Source organism: Sturnus vulgaris, chromosome 1 (assembly GCF_052056855.1).
Source record: "Sturnus vulgaris isolate bStuVul1 chromosome 1, bStuVul1.hap1, whole genome shotgun sequence".
Classification (NCBI taxonomy): Eukaryota; Metazoa; Chordata; class Aves; order Passeriformes; family Sturnidae; genus Sturnus; species Sturnus vulgaris.
The window spans coordinates 41,543,962-41,563,202 of NC_142243.1; the positions used below are offsets into that span (position 1 = coordinate 41,543,962).

The following is a 19,241-nucleotide window of genomic DNA, read 5'->3' on the forward strand; positions in this document are numbered from 1 at the left end:
TGTAAAGCCTGCTCAGCTCCCAGCTGCATTACTATGAAGGCATTTTGTCTTGTTTCAGTCAGTGTGATGTATGGCTTCTGTAGGGTGATATTTCTCTGTAAGGAAAAGGAGTATTTCTCTAAATGCTGTATTTGTATAGTAAGGAAAAATAATGTGAATTTTTTTCCCTTAGAAAACGCTGTTGTGTTGTGGAGGTAGCATGAGTGGCCTCATCTGTCTCTCTCTGTTTGCAGCAATTATTTATCACATTGATAAAAGATAGGCATAGCAAATCCCTGTGAAAGAGTGACTATGGTCTGCTAGTCTTTCATTCATCCTCAGAGTGTAGCTAACTTTCCACAGATATTTAAAACAACAACATTTAATCTCTAGAGCAGTTAAAAGGCTTATGTGTTCCTGGTTCAGAAGTGAACACATTGGCAACGGTTCTTATTTATTTTATTTGTTTGTCCCAGCTTGAAAACTGAGTAGTCAAAGGAAGAGTTTTCATTTTAATGTGCTGCGGGACTGAGTTGCTTCAGTGAAAGCAGAGGCTGTCGTGAAGTTACTGATGCATAACTCCACTTTTCCACATTAGTCTGGTCTTTGGCTACAGGGATTTCATCCGCATATTTTTTTCTAAATATTAGCAAGAGATGTTAGTCCTTGAGCATTGATTGGTGGATTAGTCAAAGCCCTTAACCAATCAATAGGTAGAGGTTTACATAATAATGGAATTATTTCTGAAGAACTGTGCCAGTTGGAATTGCAAAACCTTCTGCTTCGATTTGCTTTTGAATGCCTCTGCTTTACCTGCCTCTATTGCTCACCCTTTCAAAGTACTTAGTAACAATGAAGATGCTTCCAAATTCCTACATCTTTCATTTTTATGTGGCTTTAGGGTATGGAGAGTGGATAAAGGGGGAAGTACCAATCAATAAAACTTTAATGGTTTGCATACAGAAAAGGTGAAAAATGTAAAGAAAAAAAAAAGAAAGATAAAGGGAGAGAGAAAAAAAATTCTTTGCATTCTTGTCTCCTCGCTTTTCCCAAAGCTAAAAGTGTGATCTGAAGCTCATATTCCTTTTCTTTTCTTGTCTACCTTCCCTCCAGAACTGTTTGCATTATTTTCCTTTCATTGTCAGTACTGTAGCAGTTCTGACCCCTCACTAGCATCTTTTGGTTACTGGAGAGGAACTAATTTTTGGATGTGTATAAATGTAAATTGATGTGAGAGTAAGGGAGATGAGTGCAGGGAACGATAACTGGAAAAGGAAAGGAGGTTTCTCTAGATTTGAAGCTTGTAGCTTCAGTTGAATTTGCAGTAAGTTCAGTGTTCATGTGTGTGGTGTTCGTCTCCTCTCTTCTGCCCATTACTGTGTAATATCTGGGTATATTTTTTATGGACAGTAGCTTGAAAACATGCCTACTTTAATAGTTTATTTATGTTTTGTAAAACAGTGAAGAATTCATCATGCATGGTAACGTGTTGTTTTGTGGGTAGTGAGTCTGAGATGCAAAGCTAGAATGCAGTGGTCATTAGCCAGAATGCCCAAAGAGAAGCATGCATAGCCCTGAGATCAAATCCACATTAAACTGTGCAACAGTATTACATGCCCCCTCATTTTGGACCATTTACAGTTTTTTGTCTCATCCAAAAGGAAAAAAAAAATCCCTTGAGCCTGGGGTAAAAGAAGTTTAAAACTTCCTTCAGCTTCTGATTCTGGTTTTTAGCTACATTAGATTTGCCTCAGTCATTCTTGTCCCTGCAAAGGTGGTGTGTGTGAATCACAGCTTGAAGCAATTTCTCTTTCCAGTACTGAGGCCTTGAATGTACAAGGCAGTGATGGAGCAGACATCTTAGTTCTGTCCTGTCTTCATACATCCTCTCGAAACAGAATGAATGATTGTGTTTGACAAGGCACATCCTCGCTGATTTTAATGGAGTGTAATTTGAAACTAGTTTAGTTAAACCAGGGCAGATGGCTCAGGACTGTGTGTAATTTCATAACAGTGCAAGGTTGCAGTGCTCCTGCAAGGTTATTAATCTGATTTTAGGACAACTCAGCAAAAAAACGCTATTGCTCTTGTCAAATCAATGTTGAATAAGTACAAATTAATTCTGCCCATTAAAATGTATAATAAAAATAATTTAAAAAACTCTGTCTCAGAGAACTTTCTCAGAGAAGTTGTTGTCTGGATTGCTGCACAGTATAATGATTGCATCTTATATTTTTGGTTATTTAACATTTAGCTGAAATTATGTAGTGATGCCTGATCACAGTCAGACTTGTACTGGCAGGTGATCAGATATTATGTAAAGCTTGTATCAATAAAAATGGACAGAGCCATGAAAATTTGCAAGGGCATAACAAAATTGAAATAATGCAATGAAAACTTGATTGTCTGTAGACAAGGGGTTTTTTACTGCTTTAATACACTATTTTACATATGGCATCTGTATCTCTTTCATGTTTCTTTGCAGTAGTTCAGAAAGCAAGAATAGGAGTTGGAGTGGTTACCAAAATTGGAAGTTTAGCCTAAAGATCTGAAATAGAACAAGAAAGCTGCTTTCAAATTTTTTATTTCAATTATTCATGCTACAGGCTTTGTTTCATAAGATTTTTTTTATTTAGTCTCAGAATAAACATGTGACCTATCTCACTAGGACCATCAGTTGAACTGCAGGGCTCCCCCTCCTGTACCCAGCCCAGTTAGATCTTGTTTATTATTAAGAAAGACATTTTTGATGGGGAAAGAAAGGGAAAAGATACTATGAAAAGTGTTCTTTGATTTCAATCAACTTTTTTCATGATGAACAGGCTGAATGGGAAATGTTCAGTCTGGAAAGCACATCTGCTTTAAAATATATGTTGAATTTTTGTTCTTTATTTATGTTAACATTAGCACATTTGTGGAAATCATATTTTCTTCACAATCTCTTTGCTAAATTAAGACACAAATCCAAGAACACTTGTGCATGAGTGTGATTTTCTATAAATGAGTAGTGTCACTGAGTTCAATAAGAGCAATAATGCACAGAATTAAGCACATTCATGAGAGTTTGCAGAAATTTGGCAAATATGTTGCTGTCATGCAAAGATTACCCAGCTTTTTTCTAATGCAGATATCAATTCTTGCCTTGGTCCTATTTTGAGTTGCCCTTATTGTACGAAGCACAAACTATTTTATTGTGTTAAGCCTTACTGAGGATATTTCTCTTATTTTGTCGTAGCAACAAGAGCAAGATCCCACAAATCTATACATCTCAAATTTACCCGTGTCCATGGATGAGCAGGAACTGGAGAATATGCTGAAACCCTTTGGACATGTCATTTCCACCAGAATATTAAGAGATGCGAATGGAGTCAGCAGAGGAGTCGGCTTTGCCAGGTGAAACCTTTGCTCTTACTTTGATTCATGCACATTTTTTTGCCTTTGCTCCTTTGCAAATGCTGTCTGTTCTGTAGCTCTGAAGTCTCACAGCTATGGAAGATGCAGAGTGGCACCTTTATCAGATTGTATCCACTCTTTTTCCACCAAGAAATGCCAGTGCAGAAGGATGTTCATTTCATTGCTCTGAAAACTGGTTCATTCCATGTAGATATACGTAAATAAAAATGGCTAGGAATAGTGAGCTATCTGTTCAGGATCAAGCTCAGGTAATAATAAATGTCCTACAGCAAAAAGCACTCACTTGGTAAAGAAACCAAGATCTTTGCTTAGGAGGTCCTGGGTTGAACTTATTGCAGTCTTTCAGTACCTGAAAGGGTCCTGTAAGAAACCTGGACAGAGACTAAATACTCTTTAAGGTCCCTTTCAACCCAAATCATTCTATGAACCTGTTTAAATATTTGACAAAGATTTTGTGACAGGAGACAGTAAAGGTAGCAACTGGAAGAGCAAAGGGTAGGAACTGTAACTGAGGAAATGTGTCTTCCTTGAAAGCTGCAGCTTCCTTGATCTGCAGCTGTGGAACGAGCTTAAGAAGAAATGTTTGCATAGAACAAGCCCTGATGGAGTAGTCAGACATTTTGAATCGAATGGGCAACATATTATTACCATGTACTTCATTGTTAGTACAGATAGACAAGGCTCCATGTTTACTCTCAGGGAATATTTACATAGATTCTCTTCAGCTTGAAACATTCTCAAATCAAATAGTTTTCTTTTCAAAAGCCAAGAAATGGAGTGCTATATATAGAAAGGTATTGAAAAAACAAATAAGAAGAAAAATTTGCAATTCTGCTGCAAATCAGTCTTCTGCTTCAAAAGAAAATCCCAGATCATTGTTTCTACAGAATATTCATAACATTGTGCTTTGTAGAGGAGGCAAAATGACTTCTTCGTCTTGCAAATTTCTCTGAAATCCATCATATCTTGGTATATCATGGCACTTCTTTTAGTGTCGTAATACCACTGAGTGAAAGGAGGTACTGTGTGATAAAAAGTTAGCTTACAAGAAAAGTGACATAGTGTTACTTCTGCCCTTGATGTGAAAAGTGATCATGCACAAAAAATGTTAAGATAATATTGTCTGAATTCAAATGGGAAAAGGCAAAACATTTATGCTGAAAGATGACACACTGTTCCTTGTGCATTCTTGCAGACAGTAACGTGAATTTTTCTAGCTCACTAAATATAGATTAGTCTAAGTCGTGGATAAACTGCATTTCTGAAAATTTACTTACTTTGTGAAAATGTATTTAATTTTGGAACATATTTCAGGAACCCTTTAATGATCTAAATTTTAGGTTGTGTAATTCACCATGTAAACAACAGTGAGGTAAAACCTTTACTCCATCAAAGTCTACAGCAGATCACCCACTGATTTGAGTGAGGCTAAAGTTAATCCAGAAATTTAGAACCATAGTTGAATGCTGACTCCTGTCTTTGCAGAATTATCCATACAATACAATATTTAACTACATGACCAACTGACTTACTTTTTGTAAAGAAATGTTATCTGGTATCTTTTTCCTGCATGTCCAACCAAACAGGTTTAGCTTTGCTTGTAGTCATTAAGGTCTCATTCTAGTATACCTATGGTATGAGCACGTCGAGTGGGTACCAATGCAGAGTAGGTAGGGGATGGAAGCTGGATTTCCAGTCCAAATAAGATTTTGGAAGTTCAAATCAGCACCCCAGTTGAGGATCCTGGCTATTCTGATCTGGGGACTTTTTATCACAGTATATATTGCCTGCCTGTGCAATGTACCATGATGCTTAGCATAGCTCTAAACAGAGCCACAGAAGCAACAGAGAAAAATTTAAATTTGCATATGCTGAAATGATGCAACATCCAACAATTTTGAAATATGATGTCTCAAAGTTATTAATTACATTTTATGATGATTAAAAGTCACTTTCTAAGTCTGCCCAATTATGGAAATAGTCAATCTCAAAATAAGTCTATTCATTCAAAAAGCAATCAGAAGTAAAGACTGAAGATAGGCAGCTATTGTCAGATTTTTCTTCTAAATGGGTATGATTAGCAGTTTTATAGTACTGCAGTTGGCTACTTAATCATTTATAACCTGGAGAACTTCAAATGTTCTTGGATCAAAATTATCTTAGTTATGTCTGGTGACATTAACAGTCTCCCTTGGAGTATGTGCATACAAAACTAGCTCTGAGTGAAAGTTAAGCCATGAAACAATTTCCTGTCTTTTGCATCCTTCAAAAGTAACTGAACAGATTTTCCTGAATCTTTCCAGAGCATTTTACCGTGGCCTGAGCCAACTGTGCTTGGGTACACCCCAGGGGAGATTTTGAGGAGGAGAGTTATGAGCAAGGGGCCAGAGAAGGGAAAATTTAGACTTTGTGGCTTCATAAAAGCCAATCCATGCTATAAACTCTGCACATCTGCCTCTGCTTCCCTGGCCCATGGTTTTTACTTATTTTACATATTACCTGCCTTCAGACTCTCCGTGGAATTCCACAGGGTTCACACTGCCATGGTCTTCTGGCAGGGGTGTTTCTGTTGACACCAGCAAGCAGAGGCAGAAATGCTTATTAGAAGTAGAATATTAGAAAAAAGGAGGCACTTCTTTGGATGTGAAGCTTTGAGTTCAGTCTGTTGTAAGACTGCCTGTTAAAAGAGGGAATGACACTGTGATGCCCTTGCGCAGAATTTCATCACAGCATTTAAATTTGTAGATGCTTTTCATTCTTCAGAGCTTAGAACAAAATCATAGTCCTTCATCCTTAAAAAAAATAAATCAGCAAGGTGAAAGGGAGCAAAACAACAAAAAAAAAAAAAAAAAAGGAAAGAAACTGGATTTGAAGACTTATTTCAAGATATAATTTAAAGTTGATATCTTAAGAATTTGGCAAACAAGATTAGTAGTATTTTTAATGGTATGAGTAAAAAGCAGATCAGAGATAGTAAGAAGGTCTTTGAGGGAGGCTGGAATTACTGGATAGGGGAAGGTATTGAGAGCATGGAGGGAAATATTTATCTTCATCCTGAAAAAGTGTTCCCACTTATAAAGAGGGTAACAGTATGTGCTGGAAGACCTGGATTTCCACAGGCCCACAAAGGATGAGTTCCAGATGTTAAGGTGACAGAAGGTAAATGACAAATTCACAGTGGTGGCAAAGCAGTGGTGCTGTTTTGCTAACTAAAAAGGAGGAATATTTAGAGAGGGATTTCGGAGGATCAGTGATGTTGCTACTTTGGAGACAGAAGTGTCAGGAACACCAGGGGATAAAGAACATTCAGGCAGTTTAGGGATGCATTTGTGAAGAGGAAAAATGCTTTGTTTTTCCTTTTTCTAAGGCTTAATTGAAGGTGGTTGAAAAGGTGCTATAATTTAGCTTGAATAAATACATCATTTGGAATGGTAGTACAGGTTTAGATATTATAAGGATCATTCCTACTTTCAGTCAGAAGAATGATCTGTCACATCCTGCATCTTACCCAGGAAAATGCAGGTGAAACTGCAAATCCCAAACATGCTCCAAAGACTTTGTGTGATATCTGTAAAATATTCCAATGCCTGTGGTGATGCATTTCCATTGAAAGGAAAAGCCTGGAAAGCTTTTCCCTGGAAAAGCCTCAGAGCAAGACTGCAGGGTGGTGGGATATCTGTGTGGGGATCTACCTCTGAGACCCTCACATTTCCATCTGCTGTTGCAACTAGAAAAATTTTGGCGAACTGTGTACATCCCTAAGAAAATTGACAGGCATGAAGCCACAGTTTCAGGGAGAAGCAAACTGCAGGGAAGGACAGATGGATCAGGATCCCTAGACAAATATCAGTGGGACTTCATAAGATGAAAATGAGTATGCAGCTCCGAAAGGTGATGAGGGAGGAAGCTGGAAAGTTGGTAGCCATCGGATAATTTGGCTGAGCAATTTGCATAATCCAAGCCTGAGGTACTGCGAGTTTAATTGAAGGACTCCTTGGGCTTTGGAAAATGTAGCAAGGACATATTGGTATATACCTTGGGGATGGACTTAACTGGTACCACTGAATCAATGAAATAAAAATTGCTTTTTATAACCCCACAATAAAATACCATTCAAGTATTATTTAAGTATCTTCCCTAAAGAGATAGTAGTATTAATAATACCATACACAGGTTTGTCACACTCAGCTGAGCAGCAGAACAAGCATTTTATAGGTCCTTTTAAATGATAAAGTGCAAAGAAAGAGTTAGAAACCACTAACTTTTTTATTTTGTTTGCTGTCTTGTAACTTAAAACGACCTTGCAAGATTCCTCCCACAAGCGACATTTTACAACGAAGTCATAAGCTTCTGAAAACAGAAATTTATGATGGAAATGCTGACAGTCAGACAGTCAAGTATTGCACTGCTGGCGGGCACCAGTATAATACTTAACCTGAGACTGTGAAGACAGTAGCATAAATCAGCCTAGGTCTAGGTGGAAATGACTGTGTTCATGCTATTCTTTTCCAGCAACACGAGAAAATTTGTACAACACAAATGGTCATAAAAGAATGTTATGATGCTGTTCCCAGCAAATGACCAAAAGTCAAGAGATTCTCAATTAGCTGTCACCTCAGAGCAAAGGTACACATCAGGGAGATGCTTCTGTCCATTCATGACCTTGCTGGGGGATCTGTAGTGAGGCATTTCAACACTCTGCTCTTAGGTGTTTGAGCTTCATCCTCATCTTTTCCCTACCTTATTTTTCTGGAAAAGCTTCTAATGAGTTGCTTTTCTTCACCTGCCTATCTTTTTTACTAAACTTGTCCTCTGCTTGTCTGCATTTTACATGTCTTACATTTAGACTTTGGAAACAATATTATACTCAGGAACTGAAAGGGAGAAACAAAAACTAGGAAACAAGACTTTGAGCCATCACAGGATCATTATTCTATTTATAGAAGCTTTGCATGAATTTCAGTAGAAATGGTTATGCTGCAGTTTCCACTGAAGTAAAACAAGAGAGATGACCCTTTAATTTCTATGGCTTTTTTTTCCTTAAAGGAAGCTATGCATCTTTCAGAGGTTTTCAGGATAATGTAGGTTAATGAAGTTATTTCTTCTGACCCAAAGAGGTTTCTCTGTGGGGAGCGCTGTAAATACAGATACTGTATGCAGAGATACTTGGTCAGCTCACCTTGGCATAATGGGTGATGCTGCAAGGTATAGAATGAACCACATCTTAGGAAAAGAGTGGCTCCTGGAGATTTTTTATATTTATCTGAGAAAGTAAACAACCTCCTGTTGTTCAAGCAGACAGCTGAAGAATATACAGGCAAGACATGTTGGGAAAAGATATAATTTGTGAGCGATGAGGAGAACTTGTCAAAATAAATGTCTTCTTTGGCTGTGAATGGCAAAGGGAATAGCTTTTTTCCAACATAAAAGGGATTCCAAAACAAAAAGCACAAACATCTTGAAGCAATCTTTTACCAGCTGCAAAGTTGGGGAGATAAGATACCTGAATCAGTTACAGGGGAGGAAGAAATCACAGGTTAGTGTCACATCAGAGTCTTAGAATGCCTGTAATTAAATTAGCAAAATTAATTTAAAAACCTAGTGAATGTGTTTCCATGGAAGGATGGAAAACTTAGGAAACCTCATGTAAATCAAAACTGTCTTATAGCTTTAGCGTATGTGAGACCTGAAGATCATTTTGCCTCATATCTTGTATATCATAGGCAGTTGAAATACTACCCATTACCTAATATTGAGATAATGCCCATGTCTTACTAAAATAAGACTTTCAGAAATTATTCAAAGGCATCAAACAGAAAAATAGGACCACCTCTTTTCTATCTTATGTTTGCCAGTGGATCATCTTCCTTGCAGTTAAATGTTTCTGCCTAATTTCTCTTTTGAATTTAACTGGTTTTTGTCAAAACTTTCTCAGGAAAAGAAGTCCTTACTCCCTAATTTATTCTCCCCACAAAGGTAGTTATGCAGTCCTATCAGACTGCCCCTCTAATCATCTTCTTGATATGCTAAAGAAATTCAGTTCTCCAGTGTATATTCTAACTATGGTCTCCATTCTTTGGGTTCCCCTCACTGTATATATGTATATATGTGTTACTACCTACCTGCTTCCATCTTTGCAAAATGCCTTAAGGAAACATTGATCTCGCAGATTTATTATTCCCTCTCTTGTAAATGTAAACAATATTCATGTTGATCATAACATAAATGTGGTAGTAACAATTTCATCTTTAAATATTGACTCTGGATATTAAAAAAAATTTAGTCCTGATTCTCATTTACATTACTATTATTAAGCAAAGTGACTATAGGATATATGTAAACCAAACCCACACTTTTCCACTAAGTGGTAATTACATGGTACTGAATATTTCTCAGGTAATAATTATGTAATCACTATGGTATTCTTTTTATAAAAATGGTATTAAGTTGTTTCTTGACACTCCATCATTCTGTGTAATAAGCATGTATAAGAGCTTTAGGTAGGGGGCTAAAATAATTTCTTCTCTTCTCTTCTCTTCTCTTCTCTTCTCTTCTCTTCTCTTCTCTTCTCTTCTCTTCTCTTCTCTTCTCTTCTCTTCTCTTCTCTTCTCTTTTCTTTTTATCATGTTTAATGTTCCCTATTATTTCTAACACATAATGACTATCTTGGTGCCATTGTGGTCTGTAAAGAAATACATACATTTTAAATTGTAAAATAAATTATTTTATTATTATTATTTTTATAACAGAATAATATAAAGTTTTTTAATGATATGAAGTAAATATTTAATAGCAAGATCTGAAGATCAAATTATTTGGTTCTGATATTTGTTTAAGCATCCACTGTTTGGATTTTTTTTTTTTTTACTTTTCATATTGAAATATCTTTTGTTTATAAAATACAGCTAGAAAAAAAATCATGAAAACATTCTTCAGATTTAAAAAAAATTACTTCTTTTCAAATTGGATAGAATATAGACAGTCTCATTACTTACTTTGTATTTGGGAAACCTACCACTTGATTTCCAGAACTGGAAGTTATGTAGACACATGTAAAAATAAATTATCATGGTTTTATTAGTAGCTTTGGGTTTATATCATTATCTGTACCTTTTAAAAAATTATAAAAGCCTACAGCTTTTTCCTGCAGTACATTTGCTGGTTCAAAATAATATTCAGATGCATTATAGTTATCTCCAAATTTCGTTTAAACATGAATTATTATCTTAGATCCTCTTAGGATCAACACCAAAAATATACAGTTGAAAGGAATTTGAAAGTGATACTTCACAAATGATCTAATCAGAACCAAATTTCTATTACGATGGGAAGCTGTTTTCCTTCCCTTTCCAGCAAGAGTGGTGAATATCTATATCTTTCAGTAGAAGGTTTTGAAGCATCTAGGATCTTTATCTTTTATCCAGAATATTATATTTTTTCATATTTTTCTTCTATCAGTTATGAAAGGAACGCCAACATTAAAAAATGTATTTGTGTTCTTCTTCCAAATTTACCTGTGCTCAGCTGGCATTCTTTTACAGAAAACCTTTTAACATGTAACAATTCCATTAGTGATATTTTTTATTAAATACCAGTCTCAAGCAACATTTTGAAACATTGCTACCTCATATTAGAAGAATAATTCAAAGCACATTCTACAGTAGAGGAGTGCTGCAGCTTTCTGAATGAAAAGTAGGAGGAATTTATTAATGTGGACCTAAAGAAAGTGTATTTTTGGGGGCTCTGCCCAGATACCGCTCATCTTTATGGATAAAACAAGAAGAGGAATAATGTGTGAATTGATGCAATAATGTGCAATTGATGCAAGTGTAGGTGCCTGCCATAGGCATTGACACCTAATTGGTTGGTATTGGTCAGAATTTTGACTAAACTAAAACCAGAATCTTGTTACAGTAAGAATCAGACAATTTTGCTAATATATCTGGTTGCTCTGTACCCCTAATCTTTCCCAGTCAGTCAGTGAGCTAATAATCCTGAAGAATTCAATTTGAAAGGGTTATTTCTAAGAAAAGGGGTATTACGGACAATTATAATTGATGTTTTGGTGGCCCTGGGGTGGACCTTTCCTGATTAGTGAGTGGCTGCCTGGCCAGCCTCTGCCCATTTAGGGGGAAAGGCCACCCCCACAGGCAGAAGCTGCAGAAAGCAGGGGAGGGCTCAGGTGGGGTGGGCAAAGGATGGATGCAGTTGTTACTCTGCAACACATCTGAGGGGAACATGTATAGAGGGCTTTGTCTATTGTGCTGCCTTTTCAGGCTGAGTCGATAATGCCAGTGTTGGTTTCAAGTGAAGCGTGTGCCAGATTACAGATAGCCAGCAATGGCATTTGAGAGCCATTAATTGTGAAACTTGAGAGGAAAATGTGCACATTCTTTTTCAGAGTGCTATTCGAATTATGGGCTTTTTATCCCAGAACACTGTGGGTTTCACTTTTATTCTCTTCCCACATAAAACGCATGAAGTGCACTGAGTCTCTTTCATTTGGCAGCTTATATATTGCATTCTTTGCAGGGATTGCTTTGGCTTGTTAAAATGTACCCCATGTATTAAAATGAAATTGTCACTGCTGTGTGGTGCAACATAACATGGTTTGACATCAAGTGCCTGCAGCTACAGAAAACAGACTTTTATTGCATTTATTCTTTCAGAGACAAGAGTCTCTAAAGGCTCGGCGCAGACATTCGCTTAGTTAAATCTGAATGAAGCCAATGTGAACAGTCTATGTCGCTGTCTTTGTGCTTGTAGAAATAGCCCAGCCCACACGATGCACAGTAATACAACCTGGAAGGGGAAAGTTTTAATAACTTCACCTGCAACAATTGGACAAGAGACTGTCTTCCTCAAATAATTAAATGGGCAAGCAGGATTTTTTAGGGTTTGCTGTTGTTTTTTTGGTGGTGTGGTCCTTTGGACTCTGGCAAAATTGTATCCTGGGAGATAAACTGCTGCTGTATGTGAACCACTCTTTCCCCATACTGTATGACAGGAAGAGTGGTGGATAAATTCATTTTAAAACTATCTAGACTGGTGAGAAGTAAGCAATATATATGTCAGTAGAGTTATTTTGTGGAGAATATCTGAAGGTACATGCTGGTGTATTGAAGGAGCATTGAACATGGTTTTTAAACGCAACTTTTCCGGGAAGTTACTAGCTTTCTGTTTCTCTCTTTCTTCTTTTCAAAGTTTCTAAACCCCCTCTGTAGCAAAGCTAACTCTTTTTCTGGACTTAAATGCAGTTAATTTAGAAGATCTGAAACAATGGTGAGTTCTCAGATGGGGTATAGCCATGGTTTGGGATTTGACTAGTAACTTTGTGTTCCTAACAATTCTTCAAAAATACATGTACCAATTCACTGTTAATGCTTTAATGTCTCAACACTGAAAGTTATCCTGAACTCATAGAAGATGAACACTAAGGCATTTCCCCTTCCAGTGTTACACATAAGTTACTGTCTTCACCCAGAATTCGACTCTATGTTGTAATAGTTATATATGCATTGTCTTTGGTTTTACTATAAGGTCTGTCTTTGCAGGCTGTTTTCTTAACACTGTAATCCTTAATAATTGTTGTTTAATCCTCCGTGTTCTTCTCCAAATCCTGCAATTCATTTCTTTAAGCCATTCAAAGTTATTTTGGGTGCACAAGGAGTCTAGAAACGTGTCCATTGCTTTTCCAAGCAGCACGTGAGAGCATAAAGAGCGTCCTTGTTCAGGGTGATGCCCTGGAGCCAGAAGGGGACTGTTCATTGACAGGGCTGTGGCTCAAACACAGCTGGGAGTGCAGCTGCAGACAGGGAGGGTGGCAGGTCCTCCTCCGGAGCCACACTCTGTCCTAATGGACTCAGCCAGTTCCTCTGCAGAAATCAGCAACAACAGCTTTGAAGATTTCTCTTAGCATCTGTGCTTGTCCTTTTTTTCTCCTTCTGCTTTTTGTTTTTTGCTGACTGAGTGCTTCCATAACAGTCTAGTAACACATATTGCCTCTACCCATATCCCACTTTCTTCTCTTTTCCAGAATGGAGTCTACAGAAAAATGTGAAGTAGTAATTCAACATTTTAATGGCAAATATCTGAAAACCCCACCTGGTCTACCAGGTAAGTCTAGCCATCATTGTGAAATTTAAAATTCACTGAAGAGTTTAGAATACAGAAATACTGGAATTTATCTGGAGAGTGGCTTAAATTACTGCCTCTGCTAGGAGGGTGTATAACTTCACTGGCTGAAGCCTATCCTTTATGATCCATAGCAACTTTTTCTTACCCAGGTTTGTATGTTTTAAGCATTTATGCCTGATAAATTTAAGCAGCAAATTTAAGAACATATAAAATTCATGTTGTCTCACTGTGTTTTTTCCTTTTGAATGTTGGGGATTTTTGTGCTGCTTTTTTTTTGGTTTTTCCCCAGTTAGTATAGAGGCCACATAACTAAATGCCAGTGATTTTCTATCAAGCTAGGAATATTTTATAGAAGGATATAAGCCTAGCAGCTTCATTGTCGATTATAAAATATCCAAGTTGTAGAAACTTTATATTCATCACAGTTACCACTTAGTGCTGCTAGCTACTGTTACCAGTATTACTGTTACCAGTATTAGCAGCAGTAGCTGTTAATACTGAGGATATTTCAAGTATTAAATGATATCATTTTTTCTTCCCATAACTTAATGAAGTCCTGACGCTTTCTTACAATACACTTAGAACACATTCACTGATGTGTCCGTGCCACATTGAAAGCCAAGTTCCAGCTATTATTTTGCTTTTCAAATCTTGAGTTATCATCTGTGTGTTCATCAGTTGTGCGAAGTTTAGTGATCAGTTGCTTAATACTTACAGCTTGGCAAAACCTCTCCAAGGCCACAAATTTGCAAGGACTTTTCCTCTAGGTTTTTTGAAGGACTGCATTAAAAGAGCAGGAAATACTTGCAAGAATTGTGTCCTAAGTTGTTGTCTCCCCTATTTTTTCCCCTAGCTTCCTTTAAGCTATTTCCTTTTTTGGTTACTTTCATTAAATTTCTTCTTATTCATTGCCTGGTTCTTTATGCAGAAGATGTACTAAATACTCTAATTAAAAGAAAGCCATCTGCACAGCTACAGTGTACAGTAATTGAATGCTGCAATGTACCTATAAATTTTAGTCAGATCACCTTCATGAAAGAATATGAAGCTTTTAATACAAGCTGCAACACTCCATTTTAAGACTTCTTTTTCAAAAGTAGTCACTGACAATTTTCTCAGGGCTAGCTAATGAATTACACCACCAACTTTGTCAGCTACAACAAACTTGGGCTGTGCAGAACAGTGGGATGAACAACATAGGCAGAGAACTTTAACCTTTGGCTTGCCTTTCTGTATGCACACTTTGAGTCCCAGCAGTAATCTGTTTAATATCATAGCAACACCCAATGGAAAGAGTGTGAATAGCAAGGAGTCAGTAAGGCTGATTTTGTCAGTATAAGCCTATGTGCTCCATGGTCACATTCCCAGTTGTCTCAGAGGAGAGAAAACTTCCTTTCAATAGGAAATATTTAAATATTTAAATATCAGGAATATACTGGGTATTCAATATGAACAATGTCCGACATCAAAGCATGTGTCTTGATAAGATAGCATGATTATTTAGTTCTTGTTATCTCTTGCTTCAAGAGATACACTGAAATTGGATTTTGATGTCTATAACTTTGGATGCTTTCTTAAAGGACATGAATCATCTCTTAGTTTCTTGAAGAAGAAAAGATGTCCATGTGGAAAGATTGTCTACTGCCTTTAGCTCATGATTGCTGTTGTCAGATGGCATTTAGTTGCAAGGATTATTTGGGAAGTGACTATATTAAGAGTTTTAATTTACCTGAGTATTGTTCAGATGGAGCTATAACATAATGCAGCTTGGGAGAAAGTCACTTGAACCATTAACTGAACTCATTCAGCTACACATGAAGATCCCATTTTGTTCTTGAGTTTTGGGAGGCAGATTTTGTATCTCCAAACACAGGTAATTAGAACTTGTCATAAGGTATTTGGTTCCACATAAAAGAGGCTGTTGTGCCTTGTTAGTAGAGTAGGGCACTCTTTAAATCCATAGTTAAAAGATTTGTTGTATTCATTCCTCTTCTTCTTAGGAAGCCAGGGCACAAACATGATCACCTTAGCAGTGGGGTCGATTCAAGGGATCATTTACATTTTGTCCAGTGCAAAAAATTATTCACTCCTAGTTTTTTCTTGTTGTAGATTCCTATTAAGGTTTGAACTCAGTTTCTACATCTATGCTATGAACCTGTATTAAAGCCTCTCAGCAAAGATAGAAGTGTCTTGTATGAAGCAGGAGGGAAAATCAGGTCTCTTAATGTACTTGGAAAATCACAGTTGTAGTCTGAAAAGGATCCTCCCAGCATCCCAATAATTGGCATAGAAGGAAAATCATCTCTAGTTTATTGCTGTGACCTCTTTATGGATACCCATTAAAAAATGAAGAAACGGAGAATATTAGAGGAAATATGCAACACTGTCTGTTATTAACCTCTGCTGCTCAAAGGCCTGATCTTACTGAGAGGCAAAATGGATCAATCCTTTTAGGGTTAAATTACATTGATTTTGGATTTTCAGATGGATTTCTTTCAGGTGTAGCAGTGAACTGAAAGGGTTTTTTGCATTTTTGTGTACATCTCTCATCTGAGCTCTACTGTTCTGGTTCAGGTTTACCAGCTAATAGAAGGCTGCATGAGGCCCATCAAGAAAGAAATAAGCCTGGCTGTTGGCCATGTGCTACTGACCTGAGGCAGTGGGATTATGGACCAGACAAATCATTCTGGCAGCTCTCCTCCATCCATACTCTCCTCCTGCTGGGTTCCCTGAGATGTGATCCTGGTGACGTGTCACCATGTATTCTGTGGGATGCATGTTCATGAGATTAGCATGTTTAGGGGATAAAATGCTCATATGCTGCAGGGATAGTTTTGCCTGGTTACCTAGTCATGAGTGAAGATCTGGAGTAGGTAGCTTTCACGTGATGTTAAACAGCCTGTTAGAAAGACTGGGCACCATGGCTCTGGCTTTCATGCCAGAATAAAGCATGGGCTATGACTCAGTTATACCTTCCCAAATACAGAATACAGAGCTCTTTTTCCACTAGTTTTTTCCTTGGCAAATGAGATGTAGATGCAGTTGGATTTTTAAAAGTTGTTGTTGTTGTTGTTGTTGTTGTTGTTGTTGTTGTTGTTGTTGTTGTTGTTGTTGTTGTTGTTGTTGTTGTTGTTGTTGTTGTCGGGTCTGGAGGTTTTTTAATTGTTGTTGTTAGTTAGAGAAAAGTTACAAGAGGATAACTGTTGTGTACCTGGATGTTTGCATCTAGCCAAGAGTCACACATCTAAGCTGGCCCCGGCCAACAAAAGCAGTGCTACAACTGCAAGGAAAGGAGGGCACACAGGGCACTTTGGAGGCTCTGTGCTCTGTACCTTCTGAAAGCAAAACCACATCCATCCTTCCCTGACTCTATAACTTCAGTCAATGTCTGTTGTTTCTTAAAAATTGTAGAACTGAGCACTTGGAGCTCCAGACCCCTCTGCTTCAACCCAATCACAATGTAAAGATTATTTTCTCTCTCTTGAAATATTTTGATGGTCAGTTGTATAGTGCCTAGGTAAATTGACCATCACTGTGTCTGTGAATCATTCTCATTAAAGGGCCTTCTCCATTCAACTAATGGCTTCATTCCATTCCAAAAGGAATTGCTCCACTCTCTTGCTTGCTCAACTAATAAGCATTCCATGATGTTCAGTCTTAGATTTACAGTACAAAATAATTGGTCGTTCCATAAATAATTAGTTAATGTCTTTGCATTTCTTTCAGACTGAGAAAGCACAGTCATCTCCAGAAATCTGCAAAATCTCAATCTTGGCAGATTCCATGTCAACTTCATAAATATTCTGAGTAGCTTTGAGTGATTATTATTTTAGTGAGTTTTATTTGCAAGAGGTTTTTTGTTTTCCCTTTATTAGCACTTCTTTCCTGAGATATATAGGCCTACACAGCCTAGTGGGTATATTTTCATCCTATGGAGAATTCAGCCCCGTGTGAAACTAATGGTATAGGTCCTGTACAGCCATGCTGAAAGTCAGTAAATGAATTCTGTGTCTCTCTACATCTCCATTGAGATGTGAAGAGCATTACTAATAATGAAAGTAGCTCTTTCTCAGTCTTTCTGTACTGCATCTATTTTTGTTGGTGAATAGACTTCATATGAAATCCTGCTAATTTATGACATTTTGCAATCACTGAATTAAATTTAAATTTCCTAGCTCGTCTCTCAGTAGCAAGTTGGTTTCTGTTTGGATGGGCAAGTTTAGGATATGATATTTACACAGTTTTTGTTCATGTCCTGGTATCCTTGGATGTTTTTAGATAACTTTATTTTCTCTTTCTGAATAAATGCAAAAGTGTAACAAGTTCTTATTTTTCCTCTGCAATTTCACAGGAACATATCTCAATTGCGACAATAATCCTCTGCTGATATGTCCATTATACTTCCTCACAGCATTTGCTAGTTGTTATAGTACTTCCTAAATTTAATTTCTTTTGTAGATACTTTGAATTGTAAGAGGACATTGGGCCAGTTACTTTCTCAGAGAAAATTTAAAGCAAGTGAGACACGTGAATTAGGTAGTCAAGAATTTTCCTTTTCTTATTGCTAATTGAATTACAGATATCTGACAAAAAGAAAGAAGGGGGAATTATTATCCTTGTGTACATTAAGAACCCCCACAAGTAACAAGAGACTGTCATTTTGATACTGGCTTTTACTAGAGTAAAAACTCTTAAATAGAAAGAAATCCACAGTAATACAGATGTATTTGCAAGTACCTCATATCTTGCTTTAATCATTACTGGGCACGCTTCTTTTTTTTCTTCTTGAAAGTGTTCCAAGCACTGCATTTTTATGGACTTATTTCACCAAAAATCAATTGGTATTTTCTGCCAAATTGGTATTTTCTGAAATATTTCTCTTAGGACGTCCCTCAGGTTCTTCACCACGAAGAGGAAATTCAAATAGTTAACCTTTACTTCAGAGAAGTAGACTAAAAACTTGGAGTACTCCATTTAGAGCAAAATGTTTTCTAGGATATTGTACCTTAAATGGTGATGAGGGAACAGTAATCCAGCTGAGGCTTAACTGTGTGTACTGGATATTAACATTTTCCACTGTTTTTCTCTTAGTATATGAACAAATGCTGTCTTGTTTGCCATTAGTGATGCTCTAAATTGTTTTTCTGAGTGAATGAACTTAAAATGCTTTTTTCAATAGCTTTTTAGACCCTGTTTCTTGGTGCTTTATCTTTTTTATTTAATTCTATGTTCATTTATATAGATAAAACACTGAAAAACTCTTCCAAATATTTCTTCTTTCTTTGTGTAGCTGTCTGTACATATGTATATGTTTTTTGCATTTTAAATTAGATAAAACAGCAGCCAAAACTATAAACCAGATATTGGTTTGTAGATATCTTAAAACATTTGTTGAATGCTACAGAGAACTCAGAATAAAGGGATTTCTGTCAGATTTTCTACTGGTAACACTCAGTGAAACTAATTCAAAAAGGGGGTTATCTTTTACATATTGTTATCCTCAAAAATTTTACTAAATATCCCTAAATTTTCTCACTTGTATTCTCAGTTCCTTTCATGTATATGACAGTAATGTTGTCTGAATCTTTTATACTGTCTACCTGAATTCTAAGAAAATTCTAAGAATTCCGGTTTGCAAATACTTTCATTGTTACCTGCTGATTGCACTATATAAATACTTCCTCATTGTATCAGAAAATATGATCCTTGTA

The 19,241-nt window shown here is 36.8% G+C and overlaps 1 protein-coding gene across 6 annotated transcripts in view; it reads left to right on the forward strand.

The window, feature by feature from the left end:
• The window catches only part of RBMS3 (RNA binding motif single stranded interacting protein 3), a 701,354-nt gene that overhangs the window by 544,704 nt on the left and 137,409 nt on the right, over nucleotides 1-19,241 (forward strand). For all 6 annotated transcript variants that reach the window (XM_088164438.1, XM_088164432.1, XM_088164435.1 and 3 more), the window contains 2 exons: nucleotides 3,215-3,372; nucleotides 13,430-13,509. In XM_088164438.1, the coding sequence (XP_088020564.1) occupies nucleotides 3,215-3,372; nucleotides 13,430-13,509 (238 nt within the window). The remainder of the gene's footprint in view (nucleotides 1-3,214; nucleotides 3,373-13,429; nucleotides 13,510-19,241) is intronic.